Source organism: Cervus elaphus, chromosome X (assembly GCF_910594005.1).
Source record: "Cervus elaphus chromosome X, mCerEla1.1, whole genome shotgun sequence".
NCBI classification, from domain to species: domain Eukaryota; kingdom Metazoa; phylum Chordata; class Mammalia; order Artiodactyla; family Cervidae; genus Cervus; species Cervus elaphus.
In genome coordinates this window covers 31,470,635-31,491,498 of record NC_057848.1, presented here as the reverse complement: position 1 = coordinate 31,491,498, position 20,864 = coordinate 31,470,635, and the positions used below count along the sequence as shown (strand labels likewise).

The 20,864-nt window shown below is 38.5% G+C and overlaps 2 protein-coding genes across 6 annotated transcripts in view; one reads left to right on the top strand and one right to left on the bottom strand.

Annotated features, from left to right (window-relative positions):
* Positions 1-12,138, bottom strand: part of ATG4A (autophagy related 4A cysteine peptidase) — a 73,056-nt gene extending 60,918 nt beyond the window's left edge. For 2 of the 4 annotated variants that reach the window (XM_043895352.1, XM_043895354.1), the window contains exon 1: positions 11,923-12,069. In XM_043895352.1, the coding sequence (XP_043751287.1) occupies positions 11,923-11,932 (10 nt within the window). In that variant the 5' untranslated portion in view covers positions 11,933-12,069. Of the gene's footprint in view, positions 1-11,922 lie in introns of all 4 variants that reach the window. The other 2 variants (XM_043895355.1, XM_043895353.1) reach the window with 2 other exon arrangements.
* Positions 12,121-20,608, top strand: PSMD10 (proteasome 26S subunit, non-ATPase 10). Of its 2 annotated transcripts, none has more exons than XM_043895357.1 (5): positions 12,121-12,344; positions 14,610-14,708; positions 15,844-15,990; positions 16,091-16,178; positions 18,973-20,608. In XM_043895357.1, the coding sequence occupies exons 1-5, from the start codon at positions 12,231-12,233 to the stop codon at positions 18,978-18,980; spliced, it is 456 nt and encodes a 151-aa protein (XP_043751292.1). In that variant the 5' UTR covers positions 12,121-12,230; the 3' UTR covers positions 18,981-20,608. The 2 variants fall into 2 exon arrangements, with proteins under 2 accessions (XP_043751292.1, XP_043751291.1); XM_043895356.1 differs by having other exon boundaries at positions 16,091-16,257.
* The last annotated feature ends 256 nt before the right edge of the window (positions 20,609-20,864 follow it).

Genomic DNA, 20,864 nt, shown 5'->3' with positions numbered 1-20,864 from the left:
ACTGTATAACTATGTACTAGCAATAAACATATGGAAACCAAAATTTAAAATACAATACCATTAATGGTCACTCAAAAAAATGAAGGAAAATTCTAACAAAACACGTACAAGACTTGTATGCTGAAAACTACACAATGCTAACAATAGAAAAGATGTGAATAAATGGAGAGATATGCCAGAGATCAAATCAGTCAATCCTAAAGGAAATCAGTCCTGAATATTCACTGGAAGGACTGATGCTGAAGCTGAAGCTCCAATACTTTGGCCACCTGATGCAAAGAACTGACTCATTGGAAAAGACCCCGATGCTGGGAAAGATTGAAGGCAGGAGAAGGGGACGACAGAGGATGAGATGATTGGATGGCATCACCGACTCGATGGACATGAGTTTGAGCAAGCTCCAGGAGTTGGTGATGGACAGGGAAGCCTGGCATGCTGCAGTCCATGGGGTCGCAAAGAGTCAGACACGACTGACCTACTGAACTGAACTGCCCTGTTCATGAATCGGAAGATTCAACATAGTAAGGATTTCAGTTCTCCTCAGATTGATATACAGGCCTTATACAATTCCTATCAACAACCTAGCAATTTTTTTTAGATATTGGCAAGTTTATCCCTGGTGGCTCGGCCGTAAAGAATCCACCTGCCAATGCAGGAGTTTGATCCCTGGGTTGGGAAGATACCCTGGAGAAGGAAATGGCACCCCAGTCCAGTGTTCTTGCCTGGAAAATTCCATGGACAGAGGAGCCTGGAAGGCTACAGTCTGAGGGGTCACAAGAGTTGGTCACAACTTAGTGATTAAACCACCACCATTCTGAAATGTATAGGTAAAGTCAAACAAATAACATTGAAAAAAATAATAAAGTAGGGGGTATCACTATAATCAATTTTAAAACATTATAGAGCTATAATAATCAAGACTGTATGATATGGCAGAGACAGACACATGGATCATTCAGTCAGAACAGAGAACCCTGAAACAGGCCTACAAAAGAAAAGCATACTCATTTTCTATTACAGTTCAATGGAGCTGAAGCAATGGGATGTCCATAGTTTAAAAAATTAACCTCAACCTAAACCTCACACTAAATACAAAAATTACCTAAAAGTGGATCATGGACTTGAATGTAAAATATAACTAAAAAACATTGGGAGAACATCTTTGAGACCCGGGGCTTAAGGATCAATTAGACATATGAACAAAAGCACAATCCAAAGAATTAAAAAAAGAATGAATTGGACATCATCAAAATCAAAAGCTCTTGCTCTATGAAAAATCCTATTAATAAGATGAAAAGACAAGCCACAGACTGGTAGAAAAATATTTGCAAACTACATACGTGACAAAGAACTTGGATTGAGAATATATAAAGAACTCTCAAAATTCAACAGGTAAAAAACAAAAAACCCCAAACAATGCAATTATAAAATGGGCAAAGGATTTGCAACAACATGGATGGAATTTGAGGGTATTACGCTAAATTAAATAAGTCAGATGGAGAAAGACAAACATGGCATGATTTAACTTACATGTGAAACATATAAACAAACAAACAAAATTAATGAACATGGACTTCCCTGGTGATCCAGTGGTTAAGAATCTGGGCTTCCACTGCCGAGGGCATGGGTTTTATCCTTGGTTGGGGAACTAAGACCCCCCCATGTCATGTGTTGCAGCAAAAAAAGAACAAATGAAACTATAAACAAATAGATAGAAACAGAAAACAGAGTAGTGGTTACAAGAAGGGAAGGGGTGGAGGGAGGGCAAAATGGGTAAAAGGGGTCAACTGCATGGTGATAGAAGTGAGATTTTGGGGGGTGAGCATGCTACCATATACAGAGAAATAAAATGTTGTACATGCCAAACATACAATATTATGAACCAATGTTACCTCAATAATCTTTTTAAAGAAAATGGGAAAAGGACATGAGGAGACATTTCACTGAAAAAGGCATAGTGATGGAAAATAAACACATAAAAAGATACTGACCATCATTAGCTATTAGAGAAATACAAATAAAACCAAAATAAGATAATGCTGCAGGGAAAAGGAAAAAAGAGGAATGAGCTTTTTCTTTTCCTTTCCTGAGAACAAAGAAGATAAAGGGAACAATGAGCGAGCCTGGTCATTCCTAGTTTTTACTTCAACTGTTCCTAATCTGTAGTCTGTTTTTCTGCCCCTAACTCTGCATGAGCTATATATTGCACCTATTATCCTTTGACTCTGTGCTAATTACATCATGTATCTGGTCATGATTTACAGCACACTCTTCACAGACCACCCCTGATAGCTTTTCTCTTTTTGCATTACAGAAAGAAGGCCACAGAACTACAGAACTGCCTGACTCAATTACTGGGCTACCTGACACCAGCCTATGACTCTTTGAAACGATGCAAGAGGAAGAAGAGTCAGTCAGTTCAGTTCAGTCGCTCAGTCATGTCCGACACTTTGCACCCCATGAACTGCAGCACACCAAGCCTCCCTGGCCATCACCAACTCCTGGAGTCCACTCAAACCCATGTCCATTGAGTTGGTGATGCCATCCAGCCATCTCATCCTCTGTCGTCCCCTTCTCCTCCTGACCTCAATCTTTCCCATAATCAGGGTCTTTTCCAATGAGTCAGCTCTTTGTATCAGGTAGCCAAAGTATTGGAGTTTCAGCTTCAACATCAGTCCTTCCAGTGAACACCCAGGACTGATCTCCTTTAGGATGGACTGGTTGGATCTCCTTGCAGTCCAAGGGACTCTCAAGAGTCTTCTCCAACACCACAGTTCAAAAGCATCAATTCTTCGGCACTCAGCTTTCTTTATAGTACAACTCATACATCCATAAAGGACTACTAGAAAAACCATAGTCTTGACTAGATGGACCTTGTTGACAAAGTAATGTCTCTGCTTTTTAATATGCTGTCTAGGTTGGTCATAACTTTCCTTCCAAGGAGTAAGCGTCTTTTTATTTCATGGCTGCAATCACCATTTGCAGTGATTTTGGAGCCCAGAAAAATAAAGTCAGCCACTGTTTCCACTGTTTCCCCATCTGTTTGCCATGAAGTGATGGGACCAGATGCCATGATCTTAGTTTTCTGAATGTTGAGCTTTAAGCCAACTTTTTCACTCTCCTCTTTCACTGTCATCAAGAGGCTCTTTAGTTCTTCTTCACTTTCTGCCATAAGGGTGGTTTCATCTGCATATCTGAGGTTATTGATATTTCTCCCAGCAGTCTTGATTCCAGCTTTTGCTTCCTCCAGCCCAGCGTTTCTCATGATGTACTCTGCATGTAATTAAATAAGCAGGGTAACAATATACAGCCTTGATGTACTCCTTTTCCTATTTGGAACCAGTCTGTTGGTCGATGTCCAGTTGTAACTGTTGCTTCCTGACCTGCATACAGGTTCCTCAAGAGGCAGGTCAGGTGGTCTGGTATTCCCATCTCTTTCAGAATTTTCCAGTTTATTGTGATCCACATAGTCAAAGGCTTTAGCATAGTAAATAAAGCAGAAATAGATGTTTTTCTGGAACTCTCTTGCTTTTTCAATGATCCAGCAGATGTTGACAATTTGATCTCTGGTTCCTCTGCCTTTTCTAAAACCAGCTTGAACAATCTGGAAGTTCATGGTTCATGTATTGCTGAAGCCTGGCTTGGAGAACTTTAAGCATTACTTTTCTAGCATGTGAGACAAGTGCAATTGTGCAGTAGTGTGAGCATTCTTTGGCATTGCCTCTCTTTGGGATTGGAATGAAAACTGACCTTTTCCAGTTCTGTGGCCATTGCTGAGTTTTCCAAATTTGCTGGCATATTGTGTGCAGCACTTTCACAGCATCATCTTTCAGGATCTGAAATAGCTCAACTGGAATTCCATCACCTCCACTAGCTTTGTTCGTAGCGATACTTCCAAAGGCCCACTTGACTTCACATTCCAGGATGTCTGGCTCAAGGTGAGTGATCACACCATTGTGATTATCTGGGTCGTGAAGATCTTTTTTGTACAGTTCTGTGTATTTTTGCCACCTCTTCTTAATATCTTCTGCTTCTGTTAGGTCCCAACCATTTCTGTCCTTTATGGAGCCCATCTTTGCATGAAATGTTCCCTTGGTATCTCTAATTTTCTTGAAGAGATCCCTAGTCTTTCCCATTCTATTGCTTTCCTCTATTTCTTTGCATTGATTGCTGAGGAAGTCTTTCTTATCTCTCCTTGCTATTCTTTGGAACTCTGCATTCAAATGGGTATATCTTTCCTTTTCTCCTTTGCTTTTTGCTTCCCTCTTTTCACAGCTATTTGTAAGGCCTCCTCAGACAGCCATTTTGCTTTTTTGCATTTCTTTTTCTTGGGGATGGTCTTGATTCCTATCTCCTGTACAGTGTCACGAACCTCCGTCAATAGTTCATCAGGCACTCTGTCTATCAGATCTAATCCCTTAAATCTATTTCTCACTTCCACTGTATAGTCATAAGGGATTTGATTTAGGTAATACCTGAATGGTCTAGTGGTTTTCCCTACTTTCTTCAATTTCAGTCTGAATTTGGCAATAAGGAGTTCATGATCTGAGCCACAGTCAGCTCCCGTCTTGTTTTTGCTGACTGTATAGAGCTTCTCCATCTTTGGCTGCAAAGAATATAATCAATCTGATTTCAGTGTCAACCATCTGGTGATGTCCATGTGTAGAGTCTTCTCTTGTGTTGTTGGAAGAGGATGTTTGCTATGACCAGTGCATTCTCTTGGCAGAACTCTATTAGCCTTTGCCCTGCTTCATTCCGTATTCCAAGGCCAAATTTGCCTGTTACTCCAGGTGTTTCTTGACTTCCTACTTTTGCATTCCAGTCCCCTATAATGAAAAGGACACCTTTTTTGGGTGTTAGTTCTAGAAGGTCTTGTAGGTCTTCATAGAACTGTTCAACTTCAGCTTCTTCAGCGTTACTGGTTGGGGCATAGACTCGGATTACTGTGATATTGAATGGTTTGCCTTGGAAACGAACAGAGATCATTCTGTCGTTTTTGAGATTGCATCCAAGTACTGCATTTCAGAATCTTTTGTTTACTATGGAAGAAGAATACAAGAGCATTATACCTTTGTTCCTCATCGCCGAGCCCTGACTGCAAGCCTTCATCTTATATAAGCCCCTAGACTCCTCATGGAAGGAGGGGGGCACAGTTCTTAAGGCATGAGCCTGCTGTATCTCCCCTCTGCCAGTTGAAGATTAAAGTCGTCTTTCTATTTCCTCCAAACTCTCCATATTTTTTTTATTTGGCTTTGGTTGCCAGAGAAAACCAAGATTTTGACTGCAACAATATCACTATGCGAGAATGGATAAAATAAAAAACAATGACAACAGTGGCAAGGATGCAAAGAAACCAGATGTCTCATATACTGATGGGAGTGTAAAACGCTATACAGCCACTCTGGAAAAGTTTCTTTAAAAACTAAACATACACTTGCCACATGCAGGCACGCTAAGTCGCTTCAGTCATATCGGACCCTTTGCAACACTATGGACTGTAGCCCTCGAGGCTCCTCTGTCCATGGGGATTCTCCAGGCAAGAATACTGGAGTGGGTTGCCTTGCCCTTCTCCAGGGGATTTTCCCAACCCAGGGATCAAACCTGCATCTACTGCAGCTTCTGCATTGCAGTCAGATTCTTTACTACTGAGCCACTAGGTATGTGCACACTTACGATATGATCCAGAAACGACTTTCCTGGGCATATATCTCAGACAAATGAAAGTTGTGCTCCGTTGCCCAGTGGTGTCTGACTTTTTGCAACTCCATGGACTATAGCCTGCTAGATTCCTCTGTCCATGGGATTATCCAGGCAAGAATGCTGGAAAGTTGTGTGCGCTAAAGTCACTTCAGTCATGTTGCACTCTTTGTGACCCTATAAACTGTAGCCTGCCAGGCTCCTCTGTCCATGGAAGTCTCCAGGCAAGAATTCTGGAACGAGTTGTGTCCTCCTTCAGGGGATCTTCCCAACCCAGGGATCATACCAGAGTCTCCCGCATTACAGGTGAATCCTTTAACCGCTGAAACTCCAGGGAAGCCCACTGGAAAGTTATGTCTGTGCAAATTCTATACTCAGATGTTTATAATAGTTTTATCTGTGACAGCCCCAAAATGGAAATAACCAAAATGTCCCTAATTAGGTGAATGGTTAAACAAACTGTAGTATATCCATAGCATGAAACACTCCTCCCCAACAAAAAAGAACAGACTATTGATACATGTATCAACTTGGATAGATCACAAGCATTGAACAAAGCAGAAAAAAATTGGAAAAATCACATTCTTTATGCCGTCATTTACATAAAATTCTCAAAAGGACAAAATTATAGAGTAGGAAAACAAATTCATATTTGGCAGGGGTTATGGATGATGGGGGTGTTAGGTGTGCCTATGAAGGGGTAGCTCTCTAGTGAAGGAATATTTCTACATCTTGGTTGCAATCATGGTTGCACAAATCTACACAAGTGATAAAATAACATAGACCTGTACATATACAACATTCCAGTGTCAGTTTCCTAGTTTTTTTTCCTAGTTTTTTTTTATACTGTAGTATAATAATGTGAAATGTAATGATTGGGCTAAACAGGATGAAGAGTATGTGGAGCATTTCTGTACTGTTTTGGCAACTTCTTGGGAATCCTTCATTATGTATCATAAGTTAAAAAAGTAAACCACTTATAAAGCAAATAACTCAGAAAACAAGAGTGTGGAAGCTAAAACCCAAAGAGCAAGTAAATAAAATATTTTATAATAATAGCCTATAACAACATGCAGTTTTATGAAGAGAGATTTTAAATGGGGAAGATTTGCATAGGCCAGTTACGTATAATACCAAGATCATTTTTATCTGTAGGATTAAAACATGAGTTAAAAAATATTAGAGCCACAGATTAAAATATCTCATCGTAAACCAGCCAACTGGCTATTATGAATTGCTTACAATTAGTCACATAAACAAACAATGAAAAAATTCTGCAAACAATGAAAAAATCATTCGTGAAGTGTCTTCAGATTAGTTGTTCAAACTTTATCTAGTAAGTGGTGGGAATGAAGAAGTTTCATATTTCTATGACTGTCATACAGTTAATTGATTTGTGTATGCCCTGTGTAGGATGTCCTCAAGTTTGTTTCACTACAGATTATATTCATTTCCAGCTGTGGTAGGGAAAGAATATTTGCACTGGGTAAAATGTTTAGTGATAATTAGAAAGGAGCAAATAGGGGAAACCTGCCTCTCCCACCTTGGACACAAAAATGATAACCACTAGCCATATGAAGCTATTTAAATTTTTAAAATTAAAATCAAATTTAAAATGTAGTTCCCAGATACATTTCAAGTGTTCAGTGTGACTAATGGCTACCATATCAGAACAGCTTAGATATAGAACTTTTCCATCATCACAAAAAGTTCTCTAGAAAAAAGTGTTGCTCTAGAGCATGAAAAACATCATTTCCCCACAATCATAGGTAGTGTTACAGCCCAAAGAGCTCTGACAGGAATTAGTATTGCATTATCTGAGGTTTTCATTTACACATAATTTTATCTTCAGCAATACTGAGCAGTATGTTGCAGTGGTCAAGTTCTAGGGTTTTAGGGTAGAATAGCACTGGATTACCATTTTAGCTCCAACCTTTGCCAAGTTGTGTGACCTCAAGCATGCTATTTTGCTTCTCTGTGCCTGTATTCTCCTTTTTTTCTTTTTCTTTTTTTTTAAGGTGGGGACTCGGGAATATGGAAACTCCCTCAAAGGGTTGTTGTGAAAGACTAAATGAGAAAAGCGCAATACCTGACACATGTGATCTGTAAATATTATTCTTTTGAAGTCCAGATGATGGATTTGGCTTGTTCTAGTGCCTAAACTCTAGATGGCCAATAGAAAAGGGAATATTCAATTGTACAAGTAGCAAGGGAGTCCATCCCTAACAGGGCACCCCTTTGACTTTTGGTAAATAAACAGTAACCACACTGTTCCTCCATACTTGGGGACAGTAACAAAAGAGAAGACATCTTCTCCCTTAGAGATCTATTTGTCTTGCAGCTTTCAAAAAGTGAAAGAATACCTTACCCTTGTCCTTAAGGGATTCAGAATTGAAAGCTAACCACCCAGTCATATCAAATAATTTAAAAGCACAACACACCATCTATAAAAGGTTACCCGAACAAGTCACTCAGTAGTAGGGGCACTTGGAGTTTGTCTCCAGCTGTTTCTGGCAATCAAATCCAATTTCTTGATGTATTATTATAGTAAAATGTTACTATACCCAATCCTTTGTGAGTACCACACAACAGGCTTTCTGTGCCTCTGAAATCAACTGGATATTTATTGAACACCTACTAAATACAGGACACTTTCACTATACACCAGCCATTAGCAAGCTACATCTGGCAAGTCAAATTAGGTCCATTTTGTATTTTCCTTATGGTAAGGAAGTTATGAATGACTTTTACATTTTTTCACCTGTTAGAAGAACTGCCTTCACCCACTAATACCAAACACCAAATGGCCCTGGACATTAGCTTTTCCTCCAGACTTGATAATGTTTCTTAATTAATTCAACCTAAAATTCCAAGGCAAAAGAGCACTTACATGTGAAACTTATACAGTAGGAAAGTCATTTCAACAGCTATCACTGTTTGAATCATAAGTGGTGCCAACACGCTTTATACACTTTCCATGCTGTTACAAATCAAAACAACAAAATCACAATGAGATAACACTTTGCACCCACTAGAATGGCTGTAATAAAAAAAAATAGACATTAACAAGTGTTGGTAAAGATGTGGAGGAGAATAGTATACATTGCTAATGGGAGGGGAAAATATATAGTCACTTTGGTAAATTCTGGCAGTTCCTCACAAATTTAAACATAGAATTTCATATGGCCCAGCAATTCTACTCCTAGATAGGTACCAAGAGAAATGAAAGCATATATCTGCACAGAAACATGTACATGAATGTTTATAGCAGCATTATTCATAATAACCAAAAGGCAGAAGCCAACCAACTGATGAATGGATAAGTGAAATATGGAAAGTCATATAGCGGGATATTATTTAGCCATTAAAATGAAGTATTGATACATACTACAATTTGGAAAAACTTTAGAAACCTTATGCTAAGTGAAAGAAGCTAAACACAAAAGATTTTTGTATGATTCATACACATTGTATGATTCTATTTATATGAAACCTCGTCAAATGAAAATCCATAGAGACAAAAAATTAATTAGTGGTTGCCCAGACCTGTGAGTGGATATGGGGTGTAAGTGAAAAGGGGCACAAGGTAATGGAAATGTTTCAAATAATACTGTGGTGATGGTAACACACCTCTAAATACACCTCTAAACACTAGTAACAATAAATTGTAGAGTTTTTAAAAGTGTACATCACCAAAAGCACATCTCATAAAAGAAAAAAAGGATAAATTATATCTCATCAAAATTTTAATTTTTTGCATCATTAAGAAAATGAAAAGACAAGTAACAGAGCGGGACAAAATATCCACATACCATGTATCTACAGAGACTCGTATCCACAATGTATAAATAATTTTTACAATTCAACAATAAAAAGTCAGTAAAGACAATAATTCAATTTAAAAATGGAAAAGAGGTATGTATGTTTTAATAAGTAAATGAAAACATGCTCATCGTCATTAGTCTTTAAGGAAGTACAAATTACAACCACAAAGACATATCATTTCACATCTACTCAGAATGGCTAAAACAAAAAAACAGACAACAACAAATGCAGGTGAGGAGGTGGAGAAACAGAAACCCTCATACATTGCTAGCAGAAATGCAAAACAGTGCCGCCACTTTGGAAAATAGTTTTGTAGTTTCTTATAAAGTTAAAGATAAATTTGCCATATGATCCAGTCATTCCACCTTTATGTTCCTATCAAAGAAAATGAAAACATTTGTCCACACAGACTTGCACACCAATGTCCTTAGTGGCATTATTCTTAATAGCCAAAAACTGGAAACAACCTACATGTCTAGTAAGCAGACAGACAGAATGTGTTATAGCCATATAATGTAATACTATTTGGCAATAAAAATTAATGAAGTACTGGTACATGCTATAGTATGGAGGAATCTCAAAAATATGCTAACTGAAAGAAGACAGGCACAAAAGACCACTTCTTACTTGATTTAATTCAGATGAAATGTCCAGAATATGCAAATTTATAGCGACAGAAAATAGATCAGTGGTTACCTGGAGTTGGGAGTGGGAAAGAACTGTAAATAAATGAGTATGAGGGATTTAGCGGGGAAGTGAAAATGTTCTAAAACATGATTATGGTTGCATCATTCAGTAAAGTTACTAAAAATATTGAACTATACACTTGAAATGGGTGAATTTTATGATATGAAAAATATATCCTAACAAAGTTATTAAAAATAGGAAAGGAAGAGTAGGGGAAACTGGATGAGGAATACACAGGAATTCTGCATTATCTTTCCAACTTTTCCATAAACCTCACACTATTCTGAAATTTAACTAAAAAATAACAAGAATATGTTTGTGCATTCATACCTATCTGTGTGAAAAGACATTTATAAAGATGAAATGTGTAAAATCTCATTACAGATGAGCATTAACATGAACATTTGAAACTATTTCGATAACAGAGAATACTATTAGCCCCAAATAAACAAAATGTTATCCCCCAAAAAGAATTCCATTATTCTCATTAGTTGTCCTGTATTACCTAAAATAAATGCTCAATTATTATTACTATGAATTTTATCAATAAACATTTGCTGAAATTTGTTTTCTCCTTTGTCATATAAGTACTTACACATTATCTTCGATTTTGTTTTTTAGCCCACAGAGCCTACTATCTCGTTCTTTAGGGAACTCTGTTCTACAATATTACAGGATAAATATAATCAGTCTCCTTCTTGAGTGTATTGTTATCATTACCTAGTTTTGGCATAATGCCCTTAGTATATTAGTTGCTCAGTCCTGTCCGTCTCTTTGTAACCCCATGTCCGTGGAACTCTGGAGGCAAAAATACTGGAATGGGTAGCCACTCCCTTCTCCACGGGATCTTTCTGACCCAGGGATCTAACCACGGTCTCCTGCATTGCAGACAGATTCTTTACCATCTGAGCCACCGGGGAAGCCCGTCCTTCCTTAGCATAGATCCTATAATTTTGCCTTTTGACTGACAAAGTCTAAAGATATTTACTATGTAGCTCTTCACAGAAAAGTTGCCAAGCCCTGTTCTACACCATAACAGGGTAAATATAATCAGTCTCTTTATTGAGTATATTCTTATCATATTTAGCTATGGTATGATGCCAGTCTGGATATCCCCTATAAAGGATAAGCCGTGCATCTCTTTTGCTGTGGCACTATTTAGGATTCCCACAAATAGAAACACTATTAGCTTAATAGTCTAGCAAAACCTCGATGTCACCTTTATTATGGTGATATTAAAGAGTCAACACTATAGAAAGAGTCAAGATGACCCTCAGGTTGTTATGTCACCACGCCATGGACTCCGTGAGATCTCTTAGATATCAAGTGGCTCCTATGGCATCACACCCTGCCTTTGGCATCACCCTGGCACATCACCTTAGTGTCATATGCTATCACTGTTGTGGCAGAATTCTGCCCTAATGCCACTCCACCGAAATGTCAGCATAAATAACCCCTACTTCCTTCCAATCCTTTGGCAGCAGCAGGAGCGATGGGGAGGGTGGCCGCAGGCACTGGTTCGAGCTCAAGAGGTAATACTCAGCTGCTTACCGTCTTCCCTTCCGCTTACCACTGCAGGTCAGGGCCCCCAGGACAGGACTTTTTTGGCTCCCATAACTCTCTTGCCATGACCCCGCACCCATTTCGCGTCACCGACTTAGTGCCCCAACAGCGACCACCCACCCCGGTTCTACGCGAAGCCGCTCCCCATACCTGACTCCATTCTCCAGCTGTCATCCTGGGCCAATTCCACCGGCCACTTGACTACGGTGGCCGCAAGGGACCCTGGGACTCGTAGTTCCGCGCCGCTAGGGGCAGAGTCAGGGAGAGTGGCGAAGGCGCCTCCCTGCCCGGAACTGCGCTCAGACTGCAATTCCCAGAGGCGCCCTGCGATGGGAAAAGCAACGGAAGACGAGAGGATGGTGATTGGTGGAGCTCTACGGGCTCTTGTGATTGGCACTCGGAGCCTGCGAAGTGAGGAGGTGGTGGGTCTGGCTGCCCCGTGATCCTGGGAAAGCGAAATGGAGGGGTGTGTGTCTAACCTAATGGTCTGCAACCTGGCCTACACCGGGAAGCTGGAGGAATTAAAAGAGAGGATCCTGGCGGATAAGTCCCTGGCCACTAGGACTGACCAGGTAAAGCAGCGCTGGACCCTCTCCTCAGGCGGCGGCGGCGGCGGCGACAACGTGGCTGCGCAGCCCTGCCCAGTCCAGGGGGAGGCCGGTTCCGAGAGGGCGGGATTCCCGCCCCCGCCTCCCCATCCTTACCCCTGGGTCACCTCAGGACTCGGGATAGAGCGGCCCGATCTAGCCTCGCAAACCGCCAATGTTTCCCCCCCTCCCCCTTTGGCCCGGTACTGAGCTCGCTGTATTTTGGATATTTCTAGAACGTTTAGCTCATTTCTCAGAAATGCCCAATCTTTGAGGCATCTGTGAGAAGGAAAGTTTTTTTGGATTTTTGAAATGGATTTCTTTGCTTTTATTAGTGATTTTATTCGAGGCAACATGTGTAACTGAACGCCTCTTGTGTGTCAGGCAGTTACTGGAAGGAGCAGACGTGTATAAAATAATCCCAAATCATATGTCCGATTCTAAATGTGGTATTCTTCGGGAGAGAAGTTGACGTGGTGCTTTCAGAACATATCATGGAAGGACCTGATTTAATCTGGCTTAGAAAAGCCGAATCTTGTAACCCTAAAGACTTTGCAAAGGAGGGAAGATCGACTTATCTTGAAGAATGAGAGAGGTTTCCCTGGAGGATGAATGGGCAGTTTAGGCAGAACCGAAACAAAAGAGAGTGGACCTTGGGAAATGTTTCTTTCTGCTCTCCTACTTAAGGAACCCTCATGCGTTCACCCTGAGTTTCTAGAAAGATTCATGGTGCCCTCAGTAAGCCAACAAACATTTATAGATTGCTTCCTGTTTGACAGGCACCGTGCTAAGCATTAGCAAGACAGTGTCACATAATTAAAAATCTCCATTTTGTGTCTTTGGGAAGAGAATTAGAAGTCGGGAGACTTCTCTGGAACTTTCCTTTGTTGCTAGGAAAAATCCCTTTTCCTAGTTTGCCTTTTAGTTTGGTCTGGTAGTGTTTAATACTTTAGATTTAATTTAACAAAATTAAGATTTAATAATACTTCTAACCATTCTTCATCAAATCAATGGCATAAAAAGGGGAGAAACTATTCAGGATCAAAAGACTTAAACAATTGTTGGAACTTGTGGACCTTGTATGGATCCTGATTGAAAACAAGCTAACTGCAAAAAGACATTTGGGGTACTGTTGGGGAAATCTGAATACAGACTGGGTATTTGATGTTATAAAGGAGTTAGAGTTAATTTTAAGCAGTGTAATAGCTATGTAGTAAAGTATTTTTTTGGAGAAGGAAATGGCAACCCAGTATTCTTGGCTGGGAAATCCCATGGACAAAGAAGTCTGGCAGGCTACAGTCCATGGAGTCACAAAAGAGTTGGACAGGACTTACGGACTAAACAACAAAGTGTTTTTTAGACACTCAAATATTTAGGGATGAAAAGTCATGATATTTAAGATTTGTTTTTTAAAATCTCTTTAAGAAAAAAAAATGAAGCAAATGTTAGAAAACATTTGTACAATGTAGGTGATTGGCCTATTTTTATATGAGTTTGAAATTTTTGTAATAAAGCTTATAATACTGTTTTCTTTTACACAGAGCTAAGAAATATAGCAGTCACTGCAAAAAAAAAAAAATAAGAGCGAGAAATTCTTTTTGAGAAACATGACTAACTCCTTTCTAGCTTATTTTTAAAAAATAATGTTGCTTTCTAATTCTGTGTGTAGTATGTTTTTAAAATGGCTATATAGGGAATCTCAACTAGTTTTATGAACATTTCCTTTCCATAAGATTCACTTGTTCTTTCTAGAGCATCTAGAAAATTCAGGCTTGTGTCCTAACATTTGCTAGCTATCTGACCTTGGTCAAGCTGCTTACCTTGAGGAATCTTAGTTCCCTAATCTGTAAAATGGGGATAATATATACTATATAGGATCATGGGGATTACAGGAGATGATAGACGTAAAATTTTTAGCACAGTGCCTGACATAAAAATATGTACATAGCCAAAGTTCTATTGCTGCCAAAGCACTGAAGTAAGTTTTTTGCTCTATTGCTTTCATGGGTCTATTCTACCCAGAATTACCTACATTCATCAATGTATTCTCTGCATGGTACTAAAACCTTAGGCTCTCTTATATAAGTAATGTAGTTTAAGGTTACCTACCTGAGGATCCAGTCCTCTCCATTTCTTGTTTCCAAACCGTATGTTCACTGGCTCAGGATTAATATGTTCTGCTTTCTTGTCTTAGTTCTTCTACTTCTTTTCAAGAATGTTGATCTTACTGCTTCTCTGTTTCCCGTGTAGGACAGCAGAACAGCATTGCATTGGGCATGCTCAGCTGGACATACAGAAATTGTTGAATTCTTGCTGCAACTTGGAGTGCCAGTGAATGATAAAGATGATGTGAGTACTAGGCAGAGTTGATAAATTCCCTGTTATCTTTAGAGTCCAGACTGGTGTTTACTGAAGCCCAAGAATTAAAGTCACAAACAAATTTTAACGTTTATGACTAGGAAGTTGCAGCATGGCACCAGTGACCAAATACAGGACTGGTGGTAGCATTATTTCAGAATGTTAATTTTGCCACTCATAGCCTGTAATTTAAGGTAAGCATGCAGATCAAGTCTTATTGCAATGACCACTAAGAGACTACAAACCCTTTTTTATTATGTTAAAAACTTTTTGGTGAATAGTGCCTAGATATTAGAATGAGGGCCTAGAACCTTTTTTGTTATATAGAGATTTAGTGCAATAGTACTAGTTATATTAGGGTAAGACTTCTTGCAGGAGACCCCAGTTCGATTCCTGGATTGGGAAGATCTGCTGGAAAAGGGATAGGCTACCCACTCCAGTATTCTTGGGCTTCTATTGTGGCTCAGCTGATAAAGAATCTGCCTGCACTGTGGGAGACCTGGGTTTGATCCTGGGTTGGGAAGATCCCCTGGAGAAGGGAACGGCTACCCACTCCAGTATTCTGGCCTGGAGAATTCCATGGACTGTATAGTCCATGGGATCGCAAAGAGTCGGACTCAACTGAGTGACTTTCACTTTCACTTTCTGAAGAATAAGGGTGAAAACTTTTTATAAGCAGGTTCCTTTTCAAGGATGCTTGAGGAAGTAATATTCTTAATGGCAAAAAAAGAAAAGTAATGGAGGAACAGTTGAGTACAGTATGTATATCCACATAATAGTATGCAGTCAATAAAGTTATGATTCCAAAGAATGACAGAAAAATTCCTACAACATGATGATAAGTGGAAATTGTGGAAAATACAACTTAACGGAGCTTGATATCCTATGATCCCTATTTAAAAACACATTAGAGTTAGACTTAGGTAGTCTCCATGTTACAGAATTATGGATGCTTTTCTTTTGTATGTATCTGATTTCCAAATATCCTGCAGTGCTTAATGAGGGAAAGAGAAAGAATATATTTTTTTAAAACCTTTCATACACAGCTCTGTAAACCCTGTCTTAATGTTGGCATTAATCCCTGTGACTTTTCTGCCTTGTTTGTGTCCGTCCACCTCTTTTACAGGCAGGTTGGTCTCCTCTTCATATTGCTGCTTCTGCTGGCAGAGATGAGATTGTCAAAGCCCTTCTGGGAAAAGGTGCTCAAGTGAATGCTGTCAATCAAAATGGCTGTACTCCCCTACATTATGCGGCTTCCAAAAACAGGCATGAGGTAGGGTTCCATTCCTAGGCTGCTGCTTTTGAGTTCTAAACCTCTACGCAAACACAAATATTAACAGATATCTGCATTGTTTTCTTTTACATCTTCCCAGATTGCTGTGATGTTACTGGAAGGTGGAGCTAATCCAGACGCTAAGGACCATTATGAGGCCACAGCAATGCACCGGGCAGCAGCCAAGGGTAACTTGAAGATGATTCATATTCTTCTGTACTACAAAGCTTCCACAAACATCCAAGACACTGAGGGTAACACTCCTCTGTAAGTGACGAGTAGCAGTCATTTGTATTCTACCTGACGTTAGCCCTCTTGCACTAATTCTTACACATTATTTTTTTTAATTCTGCTTATAATACATGTTTATGGCCAAAAAAAAATTGAAAATACATAAAAGTATAAAGATAAAAATTCAAAGTGCCTATCAGCTTGCCACCCGGAAATAACCACTGATAACATTTTAATGTATTTCTTCCCTGTCTTTTATATGTAAATATGCATACTTTACATATGCTTTTTTTTAAAATTGGAACCATATTGTGTATGTAGTTTCATATCTTGTGCTTTTTACCTCATACTGTAAGCATTTTCCAATGTTAATAAATATTTCTAAAGTGATTTTGAATGCCTATACACAACGCTATTTTATGGATGTGCCAGAATTTAATAATTCCTCTATTACTGTATATTTAAGCTTTTTTGAGTTTTCCACTATTATAAATAATGCTGCATTGATCAAACTTTATATGAAAACCTTTGGCCATATTGCTGATTAGTATCTTAGTGTAGAACTGGGATTGTTGGGTCAACAGATACACATTTTAAAACAGTTGCTGTGTATTCCCAAATTACTTTCAGAGAAGTTGTATTATTGCCTCCTTCCAACAGCAGTTGGAGAGTGCCTATTACCCCTCTCCAACACAAAAAATATCCTTTTCTTACAGGAAAAATGGTGTTTCAGAGTTGTAACTTGCATTTTCTTACTATCAAGGAAGCTAAACATTTTTAGTGCCTATGACTATATTTCTTCTCTAAATTATAGCTTTCTATATCCCTTTCTCTGTTTCCTTTTGGAAGATTAATTTATTTTTACTGAGTCATTTGCATATCCTTGACATAGTACAAATATTAACATTCTTCCATGCTAGTTGAAAATATTTTCCCAGTTTGTCTTTAAATTTTGTTTATTATTTTTTGAAATACCAGAAGTTTTCAACTTCTATATAGTCAGATCTATTAATCTTCCCTCATAGCTAGAAAATGCTTCCTCACCCTGAAGTTAGATAAATATTTACCTGTATTTTGGGGCTTCCTGGTGGCCTAGATGGTAAAGAATCTGCCTGTAATGCAGGAGACCCAGGTTCAATCCCTGGGTCAGGAAAATCCCCTGGAGAAGGGAATGGCTACCCACTCCAGTATTCTTGCCTGGAGAATTCCATGGACAGAGGAGCCTGGCAGGCTACATTCCATGGGGTTGAAAGAGTCGGACACGACATAGCAACTAATATACTTTCACACACTACAATCAAGAACTTAGGCATTTTCATTGCAGATCCAGTTTCTTTATATCTTTTGGGCTTCCCTGGTGGCACAAATGGTAAAGAATCTGCCTACAATGCAGGAGACCCAGGTTTGATCCCTGAGTCGGGAAGATCCCCTGGAGAAGGAAATGACTACTCACTCCAGTATTCTTGCCTGGGAAATCCCATGGACAGAGGAGCATGGTGGGCTATAGTCCACAGGATCACAAAGAGTCAAACACAACTGAGTGACTAACACTGATTATACTATGTACACTTAAGTCACCTGTATTTTATTACTGTTTTACAAAAAAAAACATTGCATTGGTTTGGTTTAGTTACTGTTTTTCATTTAACTCAAATGCATCTGGCATTGATTATGTATGACCTGAAGCCATCCTCTACCTTGATATTTCTTCTACAGTACTTGGCCACTTTTATGCCTTATTATATGGTGACTTTTTTGAACCAGAAATTCTATGAGTCTTCTTCTTAGTCCAGAGTAAGATTCAATTTTCTTAAAAGTATTGTTTTCTTAACTCTGTTTTAAAATTTTTCTCTGTAGTTCTGAGTGGCTTTATTTAGAAAAACATGCATGTTCTAGCCCTTTTCTCCAAATAAGAAAGGGAGGGTGGCCTGGAGGAAATTTAGGAGTCACAGGCAGTGTTGGGCCCTGGGAAGAGCCAAAGATTAAGGAATAGTTAGATGCTATTTGCGCTATCCAAACTCAGCCACTTAACAGCTATATTAAATACTTGCATTAAATAACTTGGAGAAGTTATTTAACTTTCCTGAGTCTAATTTTCTTATCTGTAATATGAGATGTGTAAAATTCCTTCCTCCCTAAGGTTAAATAAAATAACATGTTAAGTGTATAGTACTCTACCTGGTAAACTGTTAAGTGCCTCACAAGGTCCCCACCCCCACCCCCGCCCAACTTACTGCTCAGCCATGTCGTCATCATATACAAAGACTTTAACCTCTGTTACAATTTCAACTGTAAAATGGTGATAATAATACCTTGTTAACCTACAAAGTGCCTATAAAAATCAGGTGACATAAAAATTTTTGTAGACTGCTTTTCCAATATTTAAACCACCCAAGTTTCTATTAGCAGATTATGTATAGAGGTTTTTCTAAATTCTAACCCAGAATTATATGTGTTTGGTGTAACCTACTAATCTCCATAAAATGAGGGCATTGTTCCTTAGGCTGGCATTTAGATAACTTTTGTTGTAATAGGGTCAGAATTGTTATTTATGATCTGAGATTATAAAGCTATATTCCACTGAATTTTAACTTATAAACACTCTTCTCCATGGAAATAGATTTTCCTTTCAAGATTAAATAACTTTCCAACATCACACGACCATATGCAGTTTAGACTACCTGTCAAGAACTCCTAACCATTACACAGAATTGGAAATGATTAATCAATCTCTGTGGTCCTTCATTTCAGACACTTAGCCTGTGATGAAGAGAGAGTGGAAGAAGCAAAACTGCTGGTGTCCCAAGGAGCAAGCATTTACATTGAGAATAAAGAAGAAAAAACACCTCTGCAAGTGGCCAAAGGTGGGCTGGGTTTAATACTCAAGAGAATGGTGGAAAGCTAAGCAACTTGGATTTAGTCTTACTTTGTTAGTTTTGTGGCTGTTCCCTAATGTACTGGTAACTAATGTACTTGTGCACAAGACATCATCTATGAATGATGAAGTTTTTTCATCTCCCGTCTTATAAACATGTTTACTATTGTTCCTGCCAAGTTATTTGTTCTTAGCTTACAACTTGCTTTCCAGGCATTGAATAACTGTTGACATTGTTCTACTCTTTTATATTATTCTGTATTGAATTTTGGTTAATTCTGTGCAAGTGATTCTGTGGCTGTTGTGAGTCTTAAGCACCCTATCATGCACCCTCTATCCCCCTTTGAGGCAGAACAACCCCAGTAGCACCAGGCCAATTGTTTTGCCAAATGTTTCTAGGTAGATGCGAGAATGTTCCTCCATACAGTTGAAACACATCGTAACTCATTTTTCAAGATCACTCAGAAGCCTATGCCACATATTTCTGTTTTTTCCGACAGTACGGTTTAATTTGTTTTCGTTATCGGAGGAATACTTACATCTTGTGAGGACCAAGTTTTCGGTTCGGGGATCCTGTCCAAGTTTGGCATTCATAAACACTAAAATAATAAAATATAATCACTTGGGTACCAGTGTCTTTTTTAATGAGCTGTTTCCCTCCAAAGTAAAATGTATTGTTTTTAAAAAGAAAATTTTAAAGTACCTATATTAAATCACACCATATTGAAAAGAATGTCAATTTTGTTACCATGATGTATAACAAAAACGAATTTTGATTTGTATTTCAGTAGCTAAAAAAATAAAATGCTGAATCTCCTGATTCTTCTTTCAAATCAGTTAGATACTCACTTAAGCCTTTAAAGGCTTTATAAAGATACTTTTTAAATTTTTGGTAGCTCTAAAGTCAGTAAAATTAGTGAAGCTTGAACTGCAGCTAAAATATGTAAAAATCTTCTGAATTGCTAATTAAATTGGAGCAAAAGAAAATTAATAAGTATAAACTTGATCTCAATTTAGGGAAACATTTTAAATGATTACTAGCCATAAAATCTAATGAACTCCAAGTGACTCTTCTAATTATTTTTTATTTGAATTTTATGCTGCAAATATTGCTTGAAATAAGTAATCCAAGTGAGTCCACAACCTTCAATTAATTTGAGGTCAGAAACTTAATGACTGGTATCTAAAATGAGTTTTGTAAACACAAATGTGTTGTTGATATGCAAACCCTTTTACATAAGTATTTTGAGTGCTAAGCTTTACAGTTATTAATCAGGGAAGCATATTCTTATAGAACTAGACTTTGTTTATTGAATGCGAGAGATAGAATTGATGATGGGAAATAATTTCTTGCTAATGTTTTTAGCGTGATAACAGAGTAAAGTTGTATCTAATAGAGCCTGTTAGGCCTGAAGGTATTCATAAGTGCTGAGTCTTTTTGTCTGAGGTAGTAAGTTTTATGAATGTAAAAGAAAACTCATCTTAATTCTTTAATAAACAATACAGATGGAACCAAGCCTCATGTAATTTGTAGGCCTTTGGCATTTTATTCCATTTTATTTTTTTGCCTGTATCATGTGACACTTGGGACCTTAGTTCCCTGACCAGGGATCCAACCTGCATCCCCTGCATTGGAACTGTGGAGTCTTAACTATTGGACCACCAGGGAACTCCCTTTTGGCATTTTAAATGAAGTGGCTTAACATTTCAATCACTAAAACTGAGGGTATTGATGGCCTCAGATATTGATCAGATTGTTTCATGTTCC

Excerpts from the sequence above, each read along its gene's own strand:
- PSMD10 (XM_043895356.1), top strand. The coding sequence starts at position 12,231 with ATGGAGGGGTGTGTGTCTAACCTAATGGTCTGCAACCTGGCCTACACC. Across the intron at positions 14,709-15,843 it reads CAGTGAATGATAAAGATGAT|GCAGGTTGGTCTCCTCTTCA; the intron begins GTGAGTACTAGG and ends CCTCTTTTACAG. Across the intron at positions 15,991-16,090 it reads CTTCCAAAAACAGGCATGAG|ATTGCTGTGATGTTACTGGA; the intron begins GTAGGGTTCCAT and ends ACATCTTCCCAG.